General features: G+C 41.9%; 1 protein-coding gene across 2 annotated transcripts in view; it reads right to left on the bottom strand.

The window, feature by feature from the left end:
* The window catches only part of LOC101486372 (cadherin 13, H-cadherin (heart)), a 212,847-nt gene that overhangs the window by 11,999 nt on the left and 187,929 nt on the right, over positions 1-12,919 (bottom strand). The window contains exons 8-10 of one of the 2 annotated variants that reach the window (XM_014410718.3): positions 11,225-11,458; positions 4,778-4,996; positions 4,362-4,397 (exon numbers count right to left, since the gene is read on the bottom strand). In XM_014410718.3, the coding sequence (XP_014266204.2) occupies positions 4,387-4,397; positions 4,778-4,996; positions 11,225-11,458 (464 nt within the window). In that variant the 3' untranslated portion in view covers positions 4,362-4,386. The remainder of the gene's footprint in view (positions 1-4,361; positions 4,398-4,777; positions 4,997-11,224; positions 11,459-12,919) is intronic. The other variant, XM_012923828.5, reaches the window with a different exon arrangement.

The raw sequence follows: 12,919 nt of genomic DNA, 5'->3' as shown, positions 1-12,919 counted from the left end.
TGTAATTAAAACTTGACATGAATATTTCAAGGAGAAGTAGTTTTAAAAGACTGACCAATTTAAAGTGAAAAAAAAATTAATATTTAATATTTTTATTGCACATTTTGGGGAATGGACATAGGCTTAAAGGTGGATGCATTTTTTTTTTTAATGTGCTCCTGCAAAAAAAATAATGGCAGGTCAAAATGAATTTTGGTGCCAATCTTTGGACCATCTAAAGGCCTAATTATAATAACAATCAAATATTACTTCAAATGTTTTTTTTTGGAAACATTTAGTTTTTTTGTTTTTTGGGCTAAAAAAAACAGGGCGCTCGTGTAATACAACTGGGATTTAAAGGGTTAAAACAACGAAAATATAATTAAAACTTTATATGAATATTTCAGGGAGAAGTAGTTTTAAAAGACTGACCAATTTAAAGTGGAAAAAAATATTAATACATAAGATTTTTATTGCACTTTTTGGGGAATGGACATTTATGTCCATTAGGGACCAAGGTGGATGTCTTTTTTAGGGATCTCCAAGGCAAAGAAATACTCCTTGTAATTCTAAAATTAGGACTCGTGCTTATGAGTCACTTTAGTTTTTGAGTGCATCTGTAGCCTGTGGGGAAAAAACCTGACTGACATCACTTCGTGTGCCCATTTAGGAAATTCTCTGTCTTTTGAAGAATAGAGATTTAGCACCCTCCATCTAAACGTGCATTTGTACGTGCGTTTGCCATAATATATCTGCATGTATTCTCTCCTACAGGACTATAGAATAATACTGTAATTGTGTCCTACTTTCATGGTAATCTTTGTGAATTTGTGTATACGAAGTGATTTTTGTGCGAGTCTGTGGCACAGGGAACTACAAAGAAAGCTTTACAGTGGGAGGGAGTGGAAGTAGGCCCCCGCAAAGCCCTGGGATTTATCTACCAATCCTGCAAGTGCAAACAAAGGGTTGTTGAGCATTAGAAGACACAGTATATGTTGGCACACTGCAAATACAGACACACACTTGTACTCTGTATTCGTCCAGCGGGGTTACATATATTATGTATTGGTGTGAAAACCAAGCCCAGTGATGCATTATTTGGCTGAGAGCTGATGCAGAAAGAAAGCTAGGACATGGTGGAGGGGATGGATGGATGCAGGTGGGATAAGGTGAGACTGGAGTCCAGTTCTGTGCTATATTAAGTACATGCTTCACAACTCTTTTGGTCCAGTTAATGTAAAGCACAAAGGGAAATCTGCCATAGAGGCGGTCAGATGATGCAGTTTTCTTTTCTCCGTCTTCTCCATTGATACTGTTTCTACCTACTGAATGCTTTACAGAGAAAACTGAACTGAAGCACTGGTGAAGATCACAGTCATTTTCTCTTTTTTCTCCTTGAGCTCCACTCAAACACCAGATTGATAAATTACCCTCAGTCCAAACACAACTTCTTGCTTCTCTCTTTTTCTCCTTCTGCTGCTTCTTCTGACACATTTATTAGTATATGTCTTATACATTTATTTTTTATTTTCATAATTTCACTTATATTTGAGCTTCACTGTGCAGAATGACATCTGCGCATAGTTTTGCAATAACCTGATTAGTGTGACATGGAAAGTTGACTCCTCATCACAGGAATGAAACAAGTTTTCTGCTGCCTGCTAGTTATTTGCATTGCATTTCTTTAGGGAAACTGTCCAGTAGTGTTTCCATTGGATGCAGTAAAGATAGCACACAGGTACACTGCTCTTAACCATAGTTTACATAGTTAAACATTTGTTGGGAAGCTGCATTTCCTAGAAGCTTCCTAACAAATTTAATGAGTTCCATCTAAAGGTGGAGACACCAATGTTCATTTTCTGTGTTGGCATGGCTGTTAGAGGTTACTCAGCCTTAAAACACGACTATAAGCCTTTAATAAAAGTCTAATAATAGTCTCCTCTACACATGCTGAGGAGATGGTCTCACATATTTATTATTTTGACAAATATAGAGTCTTAAAAAATTAAATAGATGATGAGCACAAGGTGTCCTTTAGTAGTCCTGCTTTATGCCTCGGAAACAGGAAGACAAAAATCTTGTTTTATAGAGACATTAGGAGGCTGGAAAGGTAGAAGATGGTGTATCGTAGCGCTGAAGGACAACTTGTGTGTGTGCAAGAGGCTTTGACATAATGGCGACATCTGATTGGGCCGCTCTACAGAAAACACTAGCTTGAAAATCAAGAATGCCCAGTTAAGGGAAGCATTTTAATTATTCTGTGTCTCCTGCCTCGGCTTGCCTTTTCAATGTTTAACGAAGACTTCCGTCTTTCTAAACATAGCCATAAATAAAGTCCGCAAATGAAGATAATGGAGTAAAAAAAAAGAAACATGTCTGCCAATTCCCCCAGCATAAACATTTTCCAGGCAGTAAACAGATTGCAGACATATTTAATATAGACACTTCCCTGTTATGTTCACTGACATAACCGCACGTGCTTTACCTGAAGAAATGATTTGTGGATGCCAATTATTTTAAAGATTAAAAATTTAGTAGACATGGTTGGGGATTAAGAGAGAAGGAGGATGAGTGAGGAGAGCTACAGATACAAGGAAAGAAGAATTAAGATAGCTGTTGTGCTGGCCATGCATTCTGCATGCCTGTAGCCCAGCGAGCAAAAAACAAAGAGTTTAATCTGCACACTGCTTTCTTCTCCTTTCCCCATCCTTCCCCCTCTGGCTCTTTTCATTTTTCTTCCCCTCATCTCTCTCTTTCGGGGTCAGAGTTCAGTTTGGAGATAAGGGAATTGGAACAGGATACTCTCTGCCTCTCTGTCAGACTATCTGACTACACACTGCAGCGATCAGCCCCCTCTATCTGTCCCCCAGCACAGGTCTGTGTGATGAGCTTGAGCAGAAGTCATCTCTCTGAGCTCCCGCAGTGTGTGTGTGTGTGTCTGTGGAGATGTTCTGTGTCTGAATTGGTGAACCTCTGCTGCTGAGCTGTAATACTGTCTCAGATTCCCAGTAGAGATACAGACACACACACACACACACTTTTCTTGTTTCCTCTCTGTCTGTAATCTTCAACCTCCAGCTTCGGGGTAACTCCACCGTCTGCAACGTGCGTTCTGACTACACAAACGTACTCCGGGCCAAACGAACGGATGTGCACAGCCTCCGGAACAAGCATCCAAGAATCCGTGTTCTGGAGAAGCTATTTGGTTAATGAATGCCACTGTCTATCACTGCACTAGTTACAGTAGAGTAATGAAGGCTACTGTCGTTCAGTGCAAAAAGGACATCTGTGGCAAAGACTCTCTTAACATCATCTTTGGCATGTCAACCAATTAGAAGGCTTTCGAGTTCAGACACATGTTTGCGCTACCATGGAAACCCCGTATAGGAAGCTGCGTCTGAAAAGGAGTCTGTGAAAAGCTACCTGACTGCTCCAGCTGGGATAGTCTCAGGATCACTGCCATAAAACTTTCCAAGAGGTGGCTGTTTGTCCTTGAACGCTGATGCAGCATCAGCTTGTGATTAGTGTGTCGCAGCGAAACCGCGACTAATGGCCTATCAACGCTGTCGTGCGGTGTGCTTATGCCGCTGCTTGCTACACGCCGTCATTTTAATTTAATACTTTGTGTCCTGTGAATCACGAGCTGAAGAAGTTGCAGGTAACTGAGTGCACGTAGCTGAATCAGAAGAAGATGAAGAGTGGGCACAGGCGCCACTTCAAACAATGCTTTCTGTAACACGTAACAGTTATCTGTTAGGAGTGAGCATTCAGAGAAAAGACATGCATCCATAGACAGATTGATCTATAGCCATAGGAAGATCGCTGAGTCATACTAGAAGCTAGAAAAAGAACAGCAGAGATGTTGCCCACAAGCAAAGGATTATGGGGGAAATGCGGCTAAACAGAGAAGCACAAGACAAGTGGTACAAAAAAACTGTGGCAGAGGAGGCTGAAGGAAGAGAGTTTGACAGGACTGACAGGAGATGAGAAAAAGGGAGGAAAGATGTTAAGATCAGTAGAAGAAGACAGGGAAGAGAGCTGGGAGGACAAAGGGAAGGATGGCTGTGATTTGTCGCACGATCAGAAGTAAAACATTTTACAGTCAAACACAAATTAGCAGAACAAAGATGGAATAATTACAGCTACCCATCTTTCAGCGCTGAAATGAAATTCCTTCTCTGTTCCTCCCATCCATCACATTATTTTTTTTTACCCTCTCATTCCTCATCATCTCCTTCTCTCGCTTTACTCCGTCACCATCCCTCCTGCTGTAGACAGCCGCCGGCATACAGCGAGCTCGCCTATAAACTACAGAGAACAAGCCCAGACAGAGCGAGAACGGGATCTGGGGCCTTAAAGATGCAAATGAGTTTTCTTCTCACCAAACTAGCTGTTGGATGTCCTCCATTACAAACGTGCTGTAAATGGAGAAGGCTGAATTATTCATACCATCACTTGGCTTAAATGAGATATTTAGAGTAAATTCAAGTTTGACTTCCTTGGGAGCGCCTTAGGCTTGTAGGCAGGAAATATAGAAACATAAAATGTACAAGACACACTTGATTGATGTATTCTTCCCAGGCAAAGAATTCAAATCCTTTTTCTTTACACGTGAACATAAGTGCAAAAACTGCTTTGATCCTAAATAAAATGATGCTCCATGTTTGTCTGCATTGATTTTGTACCCGAGTCTGTACTGGAATCGGCAGGAATTCACTTTTGAACTGAGGAGAAAATAAAAAACACACAAAAAACCAGAGTTTTCTGTTGTTGTGGGAGTTGGTTGCGATGTACTTACAGAGTAAGGTGAGCAGGAGTGTTGCGAGCGGCACAAGAAACCTGGCACGATGGGAGTGGGCCGAGCTGCAGTGCATCCGGTTCTTATTACAGATGCAAACCTGAACCTTGACCTCTGTATTATTGGACAAAGGGGGTACCCCTGAGTCCGTGATGAGCAGCGGGAGTTGGTAGTTGTCTTTCTTCAGACTGCGCAGAAGCCTGATTTGTGAGTGCGTCGCTGCGGAAGACAAAGAAAACATTGGACGGGGTTCAAAGTTACGTCCATCTTCTCTACATAAACAGTGAGCTCCTTTGCAAAGCACAACTAAACATGTGTGTGTGCAACAAACACAAAGTAAGCAGGTGCAAAGGCATTCCTGACAACTGAAGCAAATAAAATTGCCACCATTTAAGTTGCATCAGATTCATTACATTTTGTTGCATCATACTTTAAAATTTCTCCAGAGACACGACAGAACATACTGAAACTGGTGCATTCATGCTGAAATGTGTCACAATATGCATGCCAACACATTTCACCTGTCTGCCAGAGCTGAGAGCTCTAAAACAGGCAAATTGTGTTTACTTAGAAAATCTGTCATTTAACTCAGTGCTCAAAATAACGTTATAAGGCAATAAACGTCAGAAATACTGAGGTCATTCTTCACACAAGCCCCCCGCAGATCGATATGTTTCGTCACACTCTGATTTGTACATGAATGACTATGTGAACATTCGGGTGGCTGTAAACACCTCGAGGTCTTCTTCTGTACAGACACAGCAGGACTTGTTGCTCCCTCTACTCAGATTGGTGAAAAATTACAGGAAACCTTCCTGGTAATAAATGACCTGTCACGAGTCCTGTGACTCAGTGTTCGGTTTTTGCTTATTAATATTGTTTGTTTCTGTTAGTGTCTGGTTGTGTTTGAGTTTCTTTGCCTCTCCTGTGCTACACCTTTCCTGTCTCAAACTCTCTGGCTGTATCCCAACTCAGGGTCTGCAGCCTTAAAGGCCGCATTTTAAGGCCGATTACGTCACAGCGACGCGACGAAGGCTGTCCCAATTCGAAGGCTGCTCGAAATGCGGCCCTCAGATGCGTCCTTCATTTCCCTGAATTTTAAGGACGTGGCGGTGTAGACTTCGTGGCCCAACATATCCCAGAATGCATAGCGCGGCGGTGGGTGTGGATAATTTTGCAGAAAAAAAACGGCGGATGAGGGGCGCCCGAAGAGTGAACTTTAAGTACTGAATATTATGTCACTTATTTATGTGCAAATGTTTAATAATGAAGAACATGAAAACATTCCTGTTGGCCACATGTCGACAAAGTCATGTGACGTTAGTGACGTTTGTACTAACTTGGTTTTAAAGCCTTTACTTTAAAATATACGCCGTCCAATAGCTGAGCTTAATCAGAGAATGATCAAAGCTCATGTAGAAACAAACAAATGAACAAAAGATTGTCTCCTTCATCTCTGTCAAACAAAGCTGTATGACACGTTTCCAGCTGTTAGTATCATGGTTGCTAGGCAACCTGGGCAGCGCGACGGAGGCTAGACCGTCCCATTTCACAAGCCTCGCACTTCCGGCCTTAGCGGTCTTTGAGTACGCGGCCCTTGAGGACCGTTGAGGCTGCAGACCCTGAATTGGGATACAGCCTTTGTGCTCGTGCTTCTCCTGTGGGTTCCCTGTCAGCCGTGCCTCCTGGTCAAGTCTGCATCTCCGTGCTTGTCTTGTGTTTCCTGTTTTACTTTGGTAGTCTCACGTCCTGTGATCAGTGTTTTGCTTTCCTCTCATCTCATTATGTTGGATTAGTCCCAGCTGTGTTTCCCGTTCTTGTGTATTTAAGCGCTGTGTTCTCCGCTGCCCTTTGTCGCGTCGCACCCTCACTATGCTGTTTTCCCTCCGTGTTCCAACTTCTAGTTCTCAGTTCCTGGTTTGTTTTCTAGAGTTTCTTGTTCCCAGTTTAGTTTTGTATTTGATGTTAGTTTTCCAGCCAATAAAGCGGCCGCTTTGACTTTACCTTTTCGTGTTCGAGTCCTGACACACAGCTGATCGTGACATTATGTAAAACTGAACACAGTTTTATGAACTAAGCCAGAAGATGTTTATTTCCTTGACTGAACAATGGTAGTTATAGTGGTGCAACATTCAAATCTCTCACAAGTACTCATTTGGGTTGTGGTTTGGTGACTGTGAGTGCCACAGCAGTGTGAGGAGGAAGAATTATTATTATTATGTTGCTTTTCTTTAGAGCCCTGAAGTCTCGTTCATCTTTTATCTAGTTTTTAGGGCATTGAAGGTTCGAATGCTTCCAATTAGGGCAGTAGTGAAGTTGTTGTTGTGGACTATGGAGCCCAAAAAACCCCGAGTCTAACAGTCATCTTAAAGTGTCTCTTGGGACAGCAGTGTTTGGGGATTCACTTTGAGATTCTGGGTTGGTTTTGTATGAATTTGATCAATTGCATTTGTTCATGTGCATGACTGCAGCTCTTGTCCATGCTTTAGGTTATCCTCTTCAAAATAATAATGCTGTAAGCCCACATCATAGATCCTGGAGGTAGGTGAGCATGTGCCCTTGTCCTACATTCTTATGAGTCATTTCCATCAACTCTGAGAAAAAGCAGGTAAATATAAAACAGAGGACTGAAATGTTCTAATGCTGAGCTCTCTGTCTTTATCACCACAGCTGACACGCCGCTGCAGTTCCCAATGGAAACTTTATTAACTCGTATCTCTTAGAGATTATTTTGTGTCTAGTGTGGACATCACTTCTAGGTCTGAAAAGCAAAGCCGGCATCCAGGTGCCATAAATCTACATTCTGTTTCTTCTCTTGTGGTTGGAAAAAGAAATCAAGTCAAATTAAATTCTATAAGAAAACTTTGGCTGACCTCAGCAGCACTTTCTTGATGAGTTTATTCGTTCAGGTGATAGTTTTAAATCTCTCTGGATACAATGTGACGTTCATCTTGTCAGTTATATTTCTCATTAGAGAAAAAAGAATCTGAATTTATTTTTTGACAAATCACTGACAAAAACAAAAAACAAGACATCCGGAAGGTTGCTGGTTCGAGCCCCGGCTTGAACAGTCTCGGTCGTTGTGTCCATGGGCAAGACACTTCACCCGTTGCCTACTGGTGGTGGTCAGAGGGCCCGGTGGCGCCAGTGTCCGGCAGCCTCGCCTCTGTCAGTGCGCCCCAGGGTGGCTGTGGCTACAATGTAGCTTCATCACCAGTGTGTGAATGTGTGGATGACTGGATGTGTAAAGCGCTTTGGGGTTCTAAGGGACTAGTAAAGCGCTGTATAAATACAGGCCATTTACCATTTACCATTTTTTTGGTCTACGTCTGTTGACTCATCACATCGTAGCTTTGTCCATCTTTTACACTTTACAATTAATTATTGTTCAATCATAAGATCAGCAGCCTGCCTTCTTTTTTTGCCCCCCACCCACGTCCTAAATGAATCCAGGACCTTCCAGCCTTTATTTCTGAGAGTATTTTTAAAAGTACAAAGAAGGAAGTTCGTGCACTTCCCACCTACTTTGTTTATGTGTCAGCTAATTATCAGCTATGAAGCATATAGAAGGATAAACCGTTTTAACACACGATGCTACGCCGCAGAACGAAGAAAGGATGGGAAAGGGAGGGATCGGGCCAAAGTGTGGCTCTAAGCAGCACAGGTGGTGGCTGACTGATATGTGTTTCCCCCCCCTGGGATAACAGCAGCTGTGCACTTGCTGCAGCGACTGTTCATAATTTCAGACATACAAATCCATACTGATATCAGCCCTCAACACTTTCCACACGCGCTGAACTTGCCGAAGAATATCGAAAAGACCATTAAAGAACTTCAAGGTTTGCAGATTGTCCGTGTGCTGGATTCAAGCAGAAAACTTATTTTAGTCTGTTAGCGTTTTGATCCTTGCTGACTGTAGACAGCATTGATGATGAAGTTAAGTTGCACAACTTTTACTGACTTCCATCAGAACACTTTAAAAGAGAAATTTAAAGTGAGGAATACAGAAAGATGTTCCATAATATCTCTGCGAGCTTTTAATTGTAATTGCATTTGTCTGCGTGTATTGTCACGACCCCTCCACATAAAAACTTCCAGCTGAGATGTACTGTCGGGGCAGAGCCACGAGCTCTCCTGGTGCTGCGTGCACACAAACAGAAGCACACAGAGGGACGCAGCTGAGATGAGCACAGCGCCAGTCTCTTTCACTGGGAATGGGTTCTTTCTCTGCTGGCCCTATCTGTCTCTTCCAGCGGTGCTGATTGAGGAGTGTCTGTACCCCCCTCTTCCGCTGTCAGTCACAGCTAATACCTCTGGGCAGGTTTTAGCTCTGGTCTGTCACTCAAACAAACACAGACAGCACTGTCGGTCATGCAACCCTGATTCAATGTCTAGCCTCCTCTCCGCTTTCCTCGGCGCATCGTTTTTCTCCTCATCCTTATCATGTGATCTGTAGGAATCTCTCCAGTTATGACTGCTCCACTATTCTGGACAGTCCAAATCAACACTGTGTGACAGGGTATCAAATTGTACTTGGATGAATTGACCCTTAAACATTTTCGACATGAAGCTGATTCCAGAGTACCAGTTTTCTGTAACACTTCTCTCAGATTTTCCTTTAAACTTCTAGATTCCCCGGGCTCAGTGGAAAGTGCTTTAAACCTCCTGAGAAAGAGAAACCAGCATGCAAAAAAAGAGAAAAGTGACTGTCAGTCTGTTAAGGTCATGAGGTGGCTATGGGCTTGCTGTGTGGAGTATGTTGACTCTCCCACTGTGTGAGTGGGGTTTCCTACAGTGCTCTGTCCGCCCACAGTCCAAAGACATGCATATTAGAATAATAATGACTCTTGATTGGTAATAATTGTAGATGTAGGGCTACATAAAGAGGTGAGTATAGTTTCAAGTCAAAGGACTTTGCATCGTAAGACCAGGAAAGAGGTATACAAATACTAATCCATATCGTCATATTTTACTCTTAATATTTCATTAGGAGAACCAGTTTTTTGTTATGTAAACTCAATTATGGTATCTGAGTTGTGCGCTCTCTTTCAAACACTGCACTTCTATTAGATACTGCAGACTCGGCATATATGAACACAAAGTGTCATTTAGCATTGCTCCTTTGACACTGGTAGACGTAACTGCAGATGAGGATGCACAACGGTCCTATTTGAAAGAATCAAAGTCTGAATGAAGAGAAAGGAGATGTTTCATCAGGAGTGTGCTTCACTTCTTATTGTAAGTGTGTTGCATGTTTTGGGGTTTTTTTTACACTCACAAAATCACTTGGTAGATTTAGGAAAAGACTCTGAGCACAATTAGATAACTTCATAACATCAACCCCAGACATTGAAAATGTATATTTACAGCCACCTTTTGAATGCTGTAGCTCAGGAGGCAGAGCAGGTTGGTGGTTCTCCTCCTAGTCTGCATGCAACTATGCTTGGGTAATATATTAACTCTACGTTGCTCTCTGATCCATCGCAGTGTGAATGCTAGTTAGTAAACACCTAAAAGTCCGTTTACTGTCTACATCTATAAGTCCTGCATTTAAACATCTGATCAACAATCAAATACCATCTGAAAGGTTTCTGGTTTATTTCAGCATGAAATCCAAACATACTGCCACAGCAGCAAAAGCATACGTGGATACTACTCCACTTTGTGCTTTTCTATCAGTTATGGTTTGGCCTCCACAGATCCCGACAGAGAACAAAAGGCATCCAACATCCAGAGCTCTGGATTCTTGTTCTTGTAGAAGCACAGAGAACTGTTCCCAAAGACTGCTTCGATAAATTACAACAGTTTGTTATACTGAAGAATAACGGCGGACACACCAAGCATTGACCATCAAGCTTGGTAGAATTGTACAAACTTGGTTTTTGCCTCATATTTCCATGTAAATAGTTAAACCTAATCCAATTTTGCTCACTTTTGCTAAATACTGTATAAATCCCAACTGAAACACAAAGATAATTAGCATCATTGTCATTTTAAACACTGTGAATGAAGGCTAACAAGCCATCATTTTAATTTAAATCAAGGTAAATTCAATTAAACTGCAGTTTTAATGTTATTTCAATAGGAAAACTGAATTTAGCTTCAATGACTTCTTATTGTATTTGCGCTTTGTGGATGGCGGGAAATTGCATTCATGATCTGTGTGACACCTTTAACCTGAAGTAGAGCGACGGTTTGCACATATAATAGTTTGTAGTCAGTATCTCTCAGTGCAGGTTTTCTGCATAGCCTGTCCCACACTGCAAATTCCCACTAAATCCTAACTTTACCTGTTTGGTGACACTCTGCGTGTAGTTCTGAGAGACTGGTGGCTTTGATAGAACAGCACTACTCGATGCTCTGGGCATGAGAAGAGGCTAGCCTGACACAGTTCAGGTTAGTCCTGCATACAGGCGGACGAATCTCATCTTAAAATGAAATACTTACAGTTAACCCGGGTAACATTCCATGTTTTGTCCAGGTCAGGCTGTGTTCCCAGTTCTATTTTAAAGGGTGCAGCATTGGGTGGGAGGTCCTTGTCCCAGCCCCCAACTACAGCAACAGTCACATCGTAGGTGTCCTCGCACACTCGCGCTACCGATGGTAAGACGTACGGCGCGTTATCATTGTAGTCTTCCAGGTGAATGATCAAAGTGCCGGTACCTGTGGCTGGAGGAGTGCCTGGAAACAGATGAAAACATACACGTATGAGAAAAGGAAAGACATGGGAGCTAATTCCCTTTGCAAGATTTAGTGCACTTCTGTAGGCCTGGATGCTCCTGAGCATGTGGACAATGTGAAATGCAATGATCTGGACAGATGTGAAAGGAGCAATAATACAGTGTGGCTGCAGTAAAACACAGGCTAGTCATTATTTACTCTGGAGTAAATTCTGCTTTTAGTGTTTTTTTCATTCTGCCAAGTTAAAACATGTTCACTGGGAATGTAAAAAAATCAAAAGAAACCCCCCCGACAAACGCCCCGAACCAAAACAGCACTACTCTTAATAAGATCCACGCTGCTTAGCTGACCTAATTTAACCCAAACAATAGAAAACGGAGTGTCGATTGGGTACCGGAAGAGCATGAATCACAGCGGCTCGTGTTTTGCAAAAGAGCATTCTGACTTGGCATTCAGCTGGCTTCTGTGTTTGGATGAGATTACACCTTATTGAAGGATGCTGTGTTAAAAAGCACCTTGGCACTTCTCTATTATGGCTCTCTGTTTCACTGCGATTAGAGGTTATTAAAAAACCTGCATTGCATCCAATAACAGCTCCAGAGGTCAGTCAGCAATTAACACCTAAAGACAAGATCTGTAATTGGAAAATGGGTCCCTTCCACCTTTTCCAGCTAAAAAAATATATATTTGCAGACAATTTAGGGCAGAGAGGGGATAAAAACAAGTCGAGATATATGCACAATAAATGTCAAGTGATGCTGGAATGAAACCCAGTCTGGGTTTTTACAGTGGCTTTGCAAAAAAGCTGCACACACCGAGCAGGAAATGTTACAGCTGCGAAATGCTGATTAGGTGAAAGTTCATTTTTTAATACGCTGCTCGTATTAATATGAAAAACAACTGGATTCTTGAAAGAGAAACACAAACGATGGAGTCTTATTCCACCGGTGTACATTTTCAGTTGTCACAGCGTGGGACGAACAGGTGTATTAATGACGGCCACATTTCATTAGGAAGGTACATGCTGGTTCACTGTCATAGCTTACTGGGACACCTAATGAAACTGGGACATCATTAATTCAGCCTGTGCTTTTCCTACTGTGGCAAGTCAATGAGAAAAGGGCTACTAGTTGGAACAATGTTGCTAGAATCATGTTGGCTACTGTAATTTCATTAAAAAGCATCGTTTCTGGCTGATTCTTTCATCTTGTAGCTGACTCGCTTTAAGATTAAATATTGTAAAACGTGAATATCCACTTGGTTCTTACATTTTAATGACACTGAAGCGAAAACTGTTTCTCTCAGAAAGTGTGTCTTATACTGAGCTAATGACCAATCACATTCAAAACATTATGTATATGTATGGTTTTAATGGTGCATTTGATTTAGTGTTTTAAGCTACAGGCTCCAACATGGTCGGGACTGATAAATAACTCTTACCCTAAATTCATACATGATCCA

Source organism: Maylandia zebra, linkage group LG7, assembly GCF_041146795.1.
Source record: "Maylandia zebra isolate NMK-2024a linkage group LG7, Mzebra_GT3a, whole genome shotgun sequence".
In the NCBI taxonomy this organism is placed as follows: Eukaryota; Metazoa; Chordata; class Actinopteri; order Cichliformes; family Cichlidae; genus Maylandia; species Maylandia zebra.
Note: the sequence above shows the minus strand (reverse complement) of the source record. Positions and strands in the feature narration are given on the sequence as shown.